Genomic DNA, 13,404 nt, shown 5'->3' with positions numbered 1-13,404 from the left:
GTCTTTTCCTTATATAGGGTCCTAGTACCCCCCACCCCCATCTCGATTTTTCACATTTGCTGTCTGGTGACGGTCACCCTAGCCCCCCTGCAGCGCCATCAGCTCAGACACCCGAAGCAGGGCTGCCCCTGAGGGCTCCTGCCCCCCCCTTGCAGAGGTCAGAGCTGGGGGCCTCTCTAGGCAGCTCCAGAGCGGGGGCTGTCGTGTGCATCCCCCTCCCCCCTTCTCGGGCAGGACTACACTTCCCAGGATGCCCGTGCACCTGCGCACTGGGAGGGCCGTGCAAGTTCCCAGGCTGGGGGGATCTGCGGCTGCTTTCCCACCAGCTTTGTGGATGCCGGCGGGGAAGGGCCGGGCCGGGCAGCACCCGGGCACAGCGCCCTCGAGCCCCCGGGCGGCCGCGCTCTCCATGCCCCTGCCCCCACCGCCACGGGCCGGGCCGGGCACGGAGCTCTGAAGATGGGGGACCAAAAGGTGAGGCGGGGGGGATGCAGGCTCGGGAGAGCCGGCGCCAGGGGATGCTGCAGCATCTGTTCCAAGGGCTCGGGGATGCAGCGAGCTGGGCCGGGCCGCGGGGAGCAGAGCGGAGGCGGTCTCCGGTTGGCTGGCTGCCCCCCCCACACACACACACACACTCCCCCCTGCAGCCTGGGGGCTCGCCTGGCCTCAGCCATGGTCCAGCCCCGGGCTTTGCAGGGTCTGTTCTCTGCACGGGGATGGGGGGAGCAGGGAGGCTCCCCCCCTCCCTGGGGAGGCGCGGGGGGGGGCTGTGGCTCCTGAGGGAGGGGCCTGGACTTGGCATGGGGGGAGGGGGGTAATTCAGTGAACGTGCAACAAAGGAAGGGATGTAACATCCCTCCGCAGCTTCATCCCTCCGGGGAGACGAGGTTGGGGAAATACCTCCCCCCCCGGTCCCTGCACGGTGGGGTTCAGAAATGAAAACAACTGTGGCTGGACAGAACTACAGACACCCCCAGCCTATGGCCACAGCTGGATGGAACTACATACCCCCCCACACACACAGCTGGCTGGAACTACAAATTCTCCCCCTCCATGACCACAGCTGGATGGAACTACATACCCCCCCCACACACACAGCTGGATGGAACTACAAATTCTCCCCCTCGCATGACCACAGCTGGATGGAACTACAGACCCCCCCCCCACACACAGCTGGATGGAACTACAAATTCTCCCCCTCCCATGACCACAGCTGGATGGAACTACAGACCCACCCCCCACACACACAGCTGGATGGAACTACTAATTCTCCCCCTCCCATGACCACAGCTGGATGGAACTACAAACTCTCCCCTCCAACCCCTCCAGCCTATGACCACAGCTGGACAGAACTACAGACCCTCCTGGCATATGCGCCCAGCCCCTGGCAGGACAGAACTCCAGACACTCCCCTTTCCCAGCCTTCCAGGTCGTCCTGTTGTAACGGGAGCAGATCCAGCTCCCCCAAATCTCCTACTGGCTCCAGTGGGGGTTCCCAGTGTGCACACAGTTTCTTTGGTGCTGAAAGTATTCCCCCAGGGAGGAAAGATGGGCTAAGCTCTGCCCCCGACTCAGCCCATGACCCTGGGACTGGATCGACATAGGCGGGTGAGAGTCTGCCCATGTGGCTCCACTTGTAGTGCGGGGCCCGCCTGGGTGACCTTGGCCTGCTCTGCAGAGGTGCTGAATCCCCTGGACCGCAGTTGGAGTTCTGGGGCCTTGTACTTCTGAAAACACCCACCCTCTCTGTGTGCCTCAGTTTCTCCATCTGCAATGGGGGAGGGTGTGATTCTCACACACCTCCTGGGGTGGGGAGACATTTGAGCTCCACCAGTGGAAGGTGCTGTGAAAATTCTAGTGCCCGTCATTCGTTAGTAACACAGACCCCTGGCGAAGGTTCGTCTGGTGATGGTGGTGGGTTTTCAATCATGAATCAAAATGTAGGTACAGAAAGAGGCTCTGCTCTGTACAGGCACATCCCAGCCCGAGACACTATTTTGATTATTTGCATTAGAGTGACCTAGAGAGACCCCCCAACCCAGATTGGAGCCCCACAGTGCCAAGCCTGGCACAGACACCTACTGAGAGACAATCCCTGCCCCAAGGTCCTGACAGGCAAAATAGACAAGACACACTGCATGGGGAAGGGAAACTGAGGCACAGGGACGGGACTTGCCCAAGGTCACCCAGCAGGCCAGCAGCTGAGCTGGGAATGGCACTGGGTGCCCTGTCCGTAAGACCCCACAGCCTATAGCCTGGGGAAAATGCATTTGCCAGCCTGATGGTAAATGTAATGTCTGTGTGTAAGCAGAGTAGGGAAGGGTCATACCTAGGATAAGGGAGCTGTGGGAGGAGAGAGACTAGGAGTCCGGACTCCTGGGTTCCATTCCTGGCCCCTCCATTGAGTTCCTGTGTAACCTTAGGCAAGGAAATGCACCCATCTGTGCCTCAGTTTCCCCAGCTGTTTATAATATAATGTTACTCCCCGAAAGTGCTGTCAGCCTAGGCACCTCATGTCTGGGGCACGTGTTGCGGTGCTTGAATGGAAGGCACGAGGGGCAGCGTGGCACAGCGTGATGTGTTTGTGTCCCTGTCCCAGGCGAGGGGCCCCCCCGTGGAGATCTGAGCTGGGCCCTGAGGGAGGGTGAATTGCCCCCGGCTCAGGAGCAGGGGTGGATGTGGGAGCCCAGGGGTGCCGCTGATGGCAGGCGTTGGTGTTTTGGCCCAGGACGCCCTACGGAAGATCATCACCACGCTAGCCGTGAAGAACGAGGAGATCCAGAACTTCATCTACGCCCTCAAGCAGATGCTGCAGAACGTGGAGGTAACGGGGGGTCCCACCTGTCTCTGTAGGGCTCCCCCTGCCCCAACCCCTGCTCTGTGGGGGTTGGCATCACAGCACCCCGTCACCCTCCTGCATGACGCTTCCTCCCATCATCTCCCTTGCATTGTGTTGGCATGACAGGGCCCCTCCCCCTCCAGCCCCCCAGTGTTGGCATGACAGGGCCCCTCCTCCACCAACCCCCCAACATTGGCATGACAGTGCCCCTCCCCCACCAACCCCCCAACATTGGCATGACAGTGCCCCTCCCCCTCCAGCCCCCCACGTGTTGGCATGACAGTGCCCCTCCAGCCCCCCAGCATTGGCATGGCAGCGCCCCCCCCCGTCACACCCATGCCCCCCGCACTGGCGCTGGCCTGGTGTTTCCTTGGGGAAGGAATTCGCCGCTCGAAAAGAGCCACTTTTACGAGCGTCGTAAAGGGCGAAGCCGAGGGGCCCGTCCCGAGTCATCTGGCTGGGGCGGGGGCCGGCTGGGGAGGGGGCCGGGAAGGGGGTAGCCGTCCTGAGCTGGGGCCTGCGCTGCTCTCCCCCCTGGCCCTTCTCCCCCAGGCGAACTCCACCAAGGTGCAGGAGGACCTGGAGGGGGAATTCCAGTCCCTGTACTCCCTGCTGGACGAGCTGAAGGACGCCATGCTCATGAAGATCAAGCAGGACCGGGCCAGCCGCACCTACGAGCTGCAGGTGAGACGCCCCCGCCCCCCCGCTCCAGCCGAGCCCCTGGCTGCCCCCTGCCCCCGCTGCCCCTCACTGGGCCAGGCTCTGTCTGTTCCGCTGCAGAACCAGCTGGCGGCCTGCACCAAGGCGCTGGAGAGCTCCGAGGAGCTGCTGGAGACGGCCAACCAGACGCTGGAAGGGGCCGAGAACCACGACTTCCACCAGGTGCGCCCCCACTCCCCGCCCCCAGCTGGAGCCAAGCCGTGGTGGGGCGGAGGGCGAGCTGGGCGGGGTGGGGGGGGGGGCGTGCTAACCCTGGTGGTGCAGCAGTCAGGGGCACTTCGTGGGACGCCCCCTCCTGGTGTGGGGAGCAGCCTCCATCACTGGGGGAGGAGGAAGGCCAGACCCTAAGTGGGCATCCAGTCTCTGGCATCCGTGAGCCGGTGTCTGACACCCCCATGTCTCCCCCAGCTCCCCACCCCAGCCACAGGTGAATGCATCTGGGCTGCTGGTGTAGGTTCTCCAGGCCGTGCCACACGCTCGGCAGGGGACATGGGGCTCGGCCTGGTGCAGACTGTACCAGCAGCCCAGCCGTGTTCAGCCACACAGGCCCAGGCTACGGGAAAGGTGAGGGGTGCAGCTAAGCAGGGGGGGGCCCAGTGCAGAGGGTTATTAAATCCATGCCATGCATTGCACCGCAGGGAGGGACCAGGGTGGGTCCATGGTGCAGAGTTGTCCCGCTACAGTCCTCCTGGGGTGGCGGTCAAGATTTCAGGCTCCTTATCTATTCCTGTCCTGGACCCCTGGCTCTGCCCCCTACTCTGTTTTCCCTTAACATCAAGAGCATTGCCACACTGGATCTTATACCGATGACCTCGCCAGTCTGGCCCCACCAGTGGAGGCTTAGACGAAGACCCCCCCCTCCTCCTCCGCACCCCGTAATGCCCTGGATTTTGCAATGTCACCCTATGGGGAGCAGACACCTTCCTGACCCCCGCCTCCCCGCAACCCAGAAGCATGAAGGTTGCTATACCTTGTAACTGTGGAGGCTGCGCTTATTCCTGGGAATTCCTACTCCTTTCTTGAATTTTACTAAGCTATTTGCCTCTGTAATCTCCAGCGGCAGTGAGGTCCGCAGGTTAACTCTGCGTTGGATTATATGATGATGTAGACTGGGATCACCCCATCCCGGGTGAGAAGGGAACTGCAGCTCCTGTGAAGGTAACTTAGGCCTGCCTCTACAGAGAAACGGGCCAGACTGGAGTCCTGGGATGTAGCTTAAAACAGAGAGAATTGCTGATTTCAGGAAGACTTGGAGGTGATACCTAGTGGCAGAGCAGGAACCAAGCAGCAGGATTCTGAGTTTCTAGTCCTGGCTCTGGGATAGTGTTACCTAGTGGGTAGAGCAGAGGACCCAGGTTCTACTCCTGGCTCTGGGATGGGAGTGTTGTCTAGTGGCTAGATGAAGGTGGTTGGGAGTCAGGACTCCTGGGTTCTCTTCCTGTCTCTGCCGCTGACTTGCTCACCTGGGGAAAGCCGCTTTCCTGCTCTGTGCCTCAGTTTCCCCGTTGTGGATTTGTGTCCCTGACGGGCTCGGAGACCTTCCGCTAGGGAGCGCTACAGCAGCCCAGAGTATGGTGATGATTATTTATAACGCGCCTGGCTGCCCTGGCTGACTCTCTCCTCCTCTCTCTTTTTTGTTCCCTCTCTTCTCTCTCTCTTTTCCTCTCTGCTTCGAAGGCTGCCAAGCAGATCAAGGATAGGTACGGTGCCCGCCGCCCCCGTCTCTCACCCTGCCCCCTGCCATCGCCCGCTCCTCACCGCTCGGCGTGCTGAGCCTCTTTACTAACATAGCTCGGGCTAGCAGGTAGCACCGTCCTCTCCCTGTTGCCCTGAGCCCGGGGGGTGAGCCCCCAAGGCTGGAAAGAAGAAGGGGGCAGGAGGTCCGGTCCCAGAAGACTGAAGACGACCCCAGCATTCCTGGCGGGGTGGGGGAGACAAGGGACAGCTTGGGTCCTGGCTGAGTATGGTGGATGGTCTCTGATGAATCTGGGTGCTTCCCGGCACCCCCTAGTCTGCAGGGAATGGGGGTGGGGGGGCTCAGCTGTGTGGGTGCATTCGGGGAAGGGGCCCTTCTGACTCTTGTGCCGTCCCGTCCCCCCCAGCGTGACGATGGCCCCGGCGTTCCGGCTCTCGCTCAAGGCCAAGGTGAGCGACAACATGAGCCACCTGATGGTGGATTTCACCCAGGAACGCCGCATGCTGCAGTCCCTGAAATTCCTCCCAGGTAAATGGGGCAGGGAGGGGAGCCTGGCGGCCCCACCTGGGGTTGGGGCAGCCACCCTGGGCTGTCGTGGGTGCCAGAGGGTTTCCCGCAGCCCGGCCATGCTGGGAAGACATGGGGGTTTGGGAGGGGCCGGGCCGTGGCTGGCGGGGCAGGGATGGGGGTTGGGAGGGGCCGGGATATGGCTGGCGGGGGGGGATGGGGGTCTGGGAGGGGCCGGGACGTGGCTGGTGGGGGGGGATGGGGGTCTGGGAGGGGCCGGGACGTGGCTGGCGGAGGGGGATAGGGGTTTGGGAGGGGCCGGGCCGTGGCTGGTGGGGGGTGATGGGATCTGGGAGGGGCCATGCCGGGCCATGGCTGGTTGGGGGTGACGGGGTTTGGGAGGGGCCGGGCCGTGGCTGGTGGGGACAATGGGATTTGGGAGGGGCTGGGCGTGGCTGGCAGGGGGTGATGGGGTTTGGGAGGGGCCGGGCGTGGCTGGCAGGGGGTGATGGGGTTTGGGAGGGGCCTGGCAATGGCTGGCGGGGCGGGGATAGGGTTTGGGAGGGGCCGGGCCGTGGCTGGTGGGGGGCGATGGGGTTTGGGAAGGGGCCGGGCCGTGGCTGGTGGGGGCGATGGGGTTTGGGAGGAGCTGAGCCATGTCTGGTGGGGAGCGATGGGGTTTGGGAGGGGCCGGGCCGTGGCTGGTGGGGGCGATGGGGTTTGGGAGGGGCCGGGCCGTGGCTGGTGGGGACGATGGGGTTTGGGAGGAGCTGGGCCGTGGCTGGTGGGGGCGATGGGGTTTGGGAGGGGCCGGGCCGGGCCGTGGCTGGTGGGGACGATGGGGTTTGGGAAGGAACACAAGGACTGTGGCTGCCATCCCTTTGCTCTCCCCCTCTCGTCTAGTTCCCAGCGCCCCGGAGATTGACATGGCCGAGTCACTGGTGGCCGATAACTGCGTGACGCTGGTGTGGGGGATGCCCGACGAGGACAGCAAGATCGACCACTACGTCCTGGAGTACCGCAAGACCAACTTCGAGGGGCCCCCGCGGGTGAAGGAGGACCAGCCCTGGATGGTGATCGAGGGCATCAAGCAGACCGAGTACACCCTAACTGGTGAGGGGAATGGGGGCGCCTACTCACTGCAGCCCCAAAGGGGTTGCTTACAGAGACTGGGATAAGTGCACTGGCTGTGGGGGGAGCTCTGGCTACTCCCATACCAGCCTGTCCCAGCAGGGGGCGCTGTAGGGAGCGGGGCAGGGGGGCTGGATGTGGGGGGCCAGTTCCTGGCTACCCCAGTCCTGGCCTCACCCAGCAGGAGGCGCTGTAGGGAGGGGGGCAGGAGCAGGAGCACTGGCTATAGGGGAAGATCCCAGCGACTCCGGTTCTAGCCTGTCCTAGTAGGAAGCGCTGGAGGGTGCCGGGCGGAGGGCTGGCTGAGGGGGGCTTGCCGGCCCTGCTGAGCGCTGGCATGGGCCCCCTGCTCCCGTCTAACCCCGGCGACTCCCCTCAGGGCTCAAGTTCGACATGAAGTACATGAATTTCCGCGTCAAAGCCTGTAACAAGGCTGTGGCGGGCGAGTTCTCCGAGCCGGTCACCTTGGAAACCAGAGGTGCGTTTGCGGGGGGAACGGAATTAGGGGGTACAGCCTGCATCAGTGACACCCCCTGCCACTCCCATCCCACTCTCCTGGGTGGAGGCGGACCCCACTGGACACCCCCCAACACTCCCACACTCGCCTGCGAGTGACACCCATGTGGCTGGGGGCATGGGGCAGGGCCCCTGGCACCATGGGGCTGCCAGCCCATAGGGCAGCCTCTCCCTTGCCCCTCTGTCCTCCCCCAGTGCCAGTCAGGGTAAGGCACCCAGCATGGGGACCCAGGGATCCTCAGCAGCACCTGCGAATGCCCCCCACCCCCCATCTGGGACACCTCACTGACCTCAGTGATCCCATGCATGGGTGGTGAGTCCCCCTTGAGATGGGGTGCAAAGCTGGGGGAGGGGTCCTCCCTGCCATGTTTGGGGGGGGTGGAGAGAAGGTGGAGCTATGCGGGGGCTTGTCCCTGGGGTGGGAGTGATATGGGATGGTGGGGAGGGGAGCTCTCCACAAGTTGGGGATGAGATGGGGGGGTGGAAGCAGGGAGCTGGTGGAGTTCAAGGGGATGTGGGAGGGCCTCCTGCCCAGGGTGAGGTGAGATGGGGTGGTGGGAGTGGGGCTCCCTGTGATGGGGGTGAGGCGGGATGTTGGGGGGGTGGCGCTGTGGAGGGGGCTCCCCCCAGGACAAGGGGGCTCGGTCCAGGTCTGACCGTGCCCGGGGCTCCCTCCCCAGCATTCATGTTCCGCTTGGACGCCAGCACCTGTCACCAGAACCTGAAGGTGGAGGAGCTGAGCGTGGAGTGGGACGCCATGGGGGGCAAAGTGCAGGACATCAAGGCCCGGGAGAAGGACGGGAAGGGCAGGACGGCGTCCCCGGTGAACTCCCCCGCCAGGTAACGCCCCGGCCCTCTGCAGCACACGCTCACCCCCGCAGCACGGAGGGGACAGAAGCTGAGAATAGCCGCAGGCTCAGGAACAGACACGTCCTGTCCCAAAGCCCTCAGCCCCCAGGCCCCGGGGCAATCCCAGCCATACAGCCAGGGGAGGGGGGCTGGAGTACAGGCCCAGTCGTGGACCAATCCCCCGGGGCGGATCCAAGGGGTCATGGGGGAATCCGGGCTGCAGGACCCACCCTCTAAGCCGTTCTCAGGGGACAGGACCTGGGGAGCCTGGGGGTTGGGCCCCGGCCTGTCATTGAGAGGCGGCAGAGTGAGGGCAGAGGCCGGGAAGGAGCCTCAGGGTGAGGGCGAGGGGACCCTTTCCCTGGGGCAGGAAGCGGGCTGCAGCCTGTTTGCCTGTCCCGCCTTCTGTAGGTGCCTGCAGTCTCCGAAGAGGATGCCCTCGGCCCGCGGGGGCAGGGACCGCTTCACGGCCGAGTCCTACACAGTGCTGGGTAAGGGGGCAGGGAGTCTGTGTGTGCGGGCGTGGGGCAGGTTACACCGTCATGAGGTGGGGGAACAACGTCACCTGCTGGCGAGAGGGGCCACTGGGGGGCCCGTGAAACTCAGTCGCATGTGCCAGGTGCTGGAATCCTGATCCGATTTAAACCCAGACTCTGTGCTGGGGGGCGATCGAGGGGTAAGGGGGCAGGGCAGCCTGGGATCCCCGTGGGCCCTGCTCCCTCCACCCATACATGTGTGGGCGGGTGGGTGCTGGGATCCCCGTGAGCCCCCCCCGACCCCCATCCCTCCGCAGGCGACACGCTGATCGACGGGGGAGACCACTACTGGGAGGTGAGGTACGACCGGGACAGCAAGGCCTTCGGCGTGGGCGTGGCCTACAGGACCCTGGGCAAGTTTGACCAGCTGGGCAAGACCTCGTCCTCCTGGTGCGTCCACCTCAACAACTGGCTGCAGGTCAGCTTCACCGCCAAGCATAACAACAAGGCCAAGATCCTGGACGTGCCCGTGCCCGACTGCATCGGCGTCTACTGCAACTTCCACGAAGGTGATGGGGGGTGTGGGGGTGTGTGTGAGAGAGAGAGAGAGTCTGTCCCCCCTTCTTCTCTGAGCTGCCACCAGCCGGGAGCTGCGTCAGGGCACTGCCAGCCTCGGTTGATTCCAGCTGGTGACCTGGGGCTGGGCTGCCCGGTGGGTTCCTGGCAGCTGCCTTTGGGCTTTGCCCGGATGGGGCTGCATCAGGGTAGAAATTCCCAGAACGGAGCAGCCCCTCCAGGCCGAAGGTTCCCCACGCGATCAGACACTGACGCGCTTCCCAGGCCGCGGCGGCTGGAACGGCAGCCTGGGAAGGGGGTTGCAGTTTCTCAGGCGGGGGTGGGTCTGATCCGAGGGCTGAAGGGGAGGCCAGGGGCAAGAAATCCCCCCCCTCCACCTTACACCTTTGCTGAGCTGCTCGGCCCCCCTCTTTTGACTCTTCCTGTGTCTGCCCGCAGGTTTCCTGTCCTTCTACAACGCTCGAACCAAGCAGCTGCTCCATTCCTTTAAGGCCAAATTCACCCAGCCGGTGCTTCCTGCCTTCATGGTGAGGGGTTGGTCACGGGGTCGGGGCCACTGTGGCTTGGGGTTCTGGGAGAGGAAGCTGGGGTCCAGACGCTCTTCCCTCCCTGGTGAGGGAGGGTTACTGCATGAGCCCGGCCCTTGGGGTGGTAGTGGGGGTGGGATAGGAGGAGGGTGGACCCCACTCCAGCCCCTCCCCCAGGAGGGCTCACTTTACCTTGTTTCTGTCTCGTTTTCTGGGCCGGGGTCAGACCCAGCGCCCAGCAAAGCCCTCAGATGCTAGAGCCTAGATTCAGATGGCTGGCAGAGGATGGACCAGCACCCTCTGCTGGGACACTGCTGTAGGGGAAGCTCGCAGCACCAGAAGGCCCAGCTGTCTCAGAATGAGCATAGCTCACCAGGCAGTCTGCTAGCTTGGTGGCTACCAAACCGTGGTTTGCCGGGGGACAGCGAATGGGAGGGGAGGTTTCTACGGGACAGTCTCTCACGCGTAATAATAATTAGTTTGATAGAGTGCTTTTCCTTAGACCGTCTCCATGCGCTTCACAATCTTTAACGTATGCGAGGTGGACTGGGCTTCAGGAGACCTGTGTTCAAGTCCTGGCTCTGCCCCTGGGTGCACTCTGGGCAAGTCACTTTGCAGTTGTGTGCCTCAGTTTGCCTATCTGTAACATGGGGATAATCTTGCTCTGCCTCCCAGGGACGGGTGGGAGGTAAAAGCCATGGCCGGGAGCGAGGCACTCAGAGCGAGATAAATACCTGGCTGCCGGGACACCTGCAGCCCCCCTTTTCCCTGGCTGCGGCATCCCCCGCACGCCATGTCTACTGGGGATGGCGCCCTCTGCAGGCGGCTGCAGTAACTGCCTCCTTGTCCTCCCTAGGTGTGGTGCGGCAGCTTCCACGTCTATTCTGGACTGCAGGTACCCAGCGCTGTCAAATGCCTCCAGAAGCGAAACAGCGCCACGAGCAGCTCCAACGCCAGCCTGACTTAGACGCACATGGCCCCCTGGCGCGGTGGGACCGGGCCACCTCCCTGCAGCCGGGGAAAGACGCACTGGGGCCTGTTGAGTTTTCTTTCCTCCCAGTTCCTGGAAGGCTGCTCGAGGCGGAGAGGCTGGTGCTGCAGCGACTCGAACGCTCTGAATGTACCGAGACTTACCTACCTAGGATTGTAAACCCCCCTCCCTCTCCCAGAGCGTCCCTTCCCGCCTCCTCACACTTGCCTTTAAGAGATGGAGGGACACCCACGAGCCAGCCTTGTGCCAAGAGCAGGCCGTGCGGACGACCGCCTTTAAGCGCACCGGGATCTCCAGTCCAGGGGATGGGGCCTCCTCCGGCTGAAAGCGTTTGGTGGTTTTTGTGGGGTTTTTTTGGTCCTGGCAGTTATAAAACCCGACGTTTAAAGGTGGTCCCAGGAACGTGGGCACTCGTCTGCTTTTAGAGCCCGTTAGCCTCTCGGATGACAAAAGCTGCTTCTGGCCTTAATAATAAACCTAGCTCTAGGCATAGCCTTCCCCTCTGCTGTCTGGTGTCCGCTTGTGCTCGGGTGAGCCAGTGGCGGTCGGGGGCCAGGGGTGACGGCATCTTTGCCCCTTGTTGCTCCCGCCACGTGGCACCGTTAAAATCAGGCCCTGTGCTGCCCGCATCATGCGGCTGCCTCACATCTAGTCTGTCCTCCCCACCCAGCCGAATCACTGGGTTCTCCCGAAATTCCCAGCGTGGGTCACTGCCATCCGCGGCAGTGCTCAGGAGCCAGGCCCCTGCCTGCCACGCAGCTGGCCCCCACCCAGGATGGGGGAAAGGCCTGATGCGAGGGGAGGGGTTGACTGCTGAAGGAGGTTTTACATCTGACCCCTCTGTGCGCCACCCCCTGTAACGGAGAAGAGCTCAAAGCAACCCCCACACCCTGCGTGGCCTGGAGTGCACGGCCGTAGCGTCCCACAAAGGGGTAACGGCTTCTCTCCGCATTAGCCACAGTCCCGCCCCGGCTGCGGGCAGTGGAATAACGTTTCTCCCTCTCTTCCATTTCAGGACCGTGGGCGAATGGCACGGGGATGGGTGTGGGGGGCGGCTGGCTGGGCTCGGCTCAGCTCCCAACCCAGGGGCCCTATGGGGGAAAGGTTCAGCGGGGGCAGGCAGCGCAGGAGGGTGGGCAGAGGGTTTCCAGGCCAGGTTCCGTCCCGCTCTGGTGCATGTAACCCCTGTGAGGGATCTGCAGCCATTAGGGCCCAGAAAAGCCCTTTCGGTGCAGAACCCAGCCCTGCGGCCCCTCCGAGCTGAGGCACTCGGCACGGCCAAGCTGGAGGCCTTCCCGGGGCTCCAGGCTGGAACTGGCCGCATGCCAGTAATGACACAGGGCGGTGCCAGCTGGTCATGGCACCCTGGTAAACACAGGCTAGCTCGGGGGTGGAGCAGGCCAGCAGCGGGCAGCAGGGCGACAGTGAAATCAGCCCCGCTTACCGTCCTGGGCAATACCTCGGTCCCCACAGGCGTGAAGCCGCTTCCAAAATGACAGTGCATGGAAAATAAACCCTTTGGGGGGTGGCCCCAAGGCTGAGCCGCCCCCCCCCAGCTAATCCGAATTACTGTTTCAGTACAGCTAAGCCGTGCGAACGCCAGCCGGGCCTTCAGTGCTCAGCCCAAGGGCCGGGCCCGTTGGCCACGGGCGCGCTGCTTTGGACATAAACAAGCTTGTCCTTTACGCCGGAGCCGGAGCCTGCCGGCCTGTGACAGCTTTAGCAGCTGCTCACTCAGTGCACGACCCTGCAGCTCCCCCCCCCCCTCCCCCAAGCAGCTGCCATGGCTAGCAGAGGGAACAGCATCCAGCTGCCCATTCCAGCTGCTGTTTGCCCTGTCACCCTGCAGCGGGCTGGGCTCTCCCACAGATCCTACCAGCCCGGCTGAGCACCCGCCCTGCCTCCCGAAGTCACGGTACGGCCAGCGCTGGGTACCGCTGTGTCTCAGCCCCTGATGCTGCAGCCACCAGCGGGGGCTCGGGGAACCGCCCCAGGCAGGGTGGCGGAGCTGGCCTCCCAGGGGCAGGATGGTGCATGTGGAACCCAGTCAAGGATGTTTTATACACTGAACACCTCATGTCACCTAGTGAAAAACACCCCATCAAGGAGAGGAGATCAAAGCAACGCCCTGGCTGGTTTGCATCGCCCCTTGGGAATCCAGCAGGGTAAACCCACCGCCCCCATGGTTAACCTGCCCCCCATCCTTTCACAGCGACAGTCAAATCCTACCATTCCTAAAGCACGGTCGCAGTTAGCTCGTGCGCTAGTTAAGTCCCAGCGTACAGCCTGGCTTTGAGCCCGAAGGGAGAAGCCCAAAAATTCTCCAGCGGGCCCCATGCTCTTGGGTACCCAACCTGAGGCAGCTGGCACCTGCTCTTTAAAAGGGCTGAGCCTCCCGCTGCTCCCACAGGAATTCAGGGTTCTCAGACCCCCTGAAAACCAAGCCCAAGCTGGCTCAGGTTGGGCATCCCTAAATCACGAGCGACTCACCCCAGGTCACACAGAATGGCAGTGGCAGAGTCAGGCCTCAAAGCCAGGAGTCTTGAGCCTACCCTCCTGCTCTAGCCCCTGCACCC

General features: G+C 63.2%; 1 protein-coding gene across 1 annotated transcript; it reads left to right on the top strand.

Annotated features, from left to right (window-relative positions):
- The first annotated feature begins 396 nt into the window (after positions 1–396).
- Positions 397–11,707, top strand: FSD1 (fibronectin type III and SPRY domain containing 1). The gene is made up of 13 exons (XM_044999116.1): positions 397–474; positions 2,729–2,824; positions 3,392–3,523; positions 3,620–3,721; positions 5,237–5,259; positions 5,662–5,783; positions 6,666–6,875; positions 7,273–7,371; positions 8,090–8,249; positions 8,670–8,749; positions 9,052–9,303; positions 9,749–9,837; positions 10,694–11,707. Exons 1-13 carry the CDS (start codon positions 460–462, stop codon positions 10,802–10,804), a joined length of 1,491 nt encoding a protein of 496 aa, XP_044855051.1. The 5' UTR covers positions 397–459; the 3' UTR covers positions 10,805–11,707.
- Positions 11,708–13,404: the final 1,697 nt, after the last annotated feature.

The sequence above is a fragment of the Mauremys mutica genome, chromosome 24 (genome assembly GCF_020497125.1).
Source record: "Mauremys mutica isolate MM-2020 ecotype Southern chromosome 24, ASM2049712v1, whole genome shotgun sequence".
NCBI classification, from domain to species: Eukaryota; Metazoa; Chordata; order Testudines; family Geoemydidae; genus Mauremys; species Mauremys mutica.
This window is presented reverse-complemented; position numbering and strand designations above follow the sequence as displayed.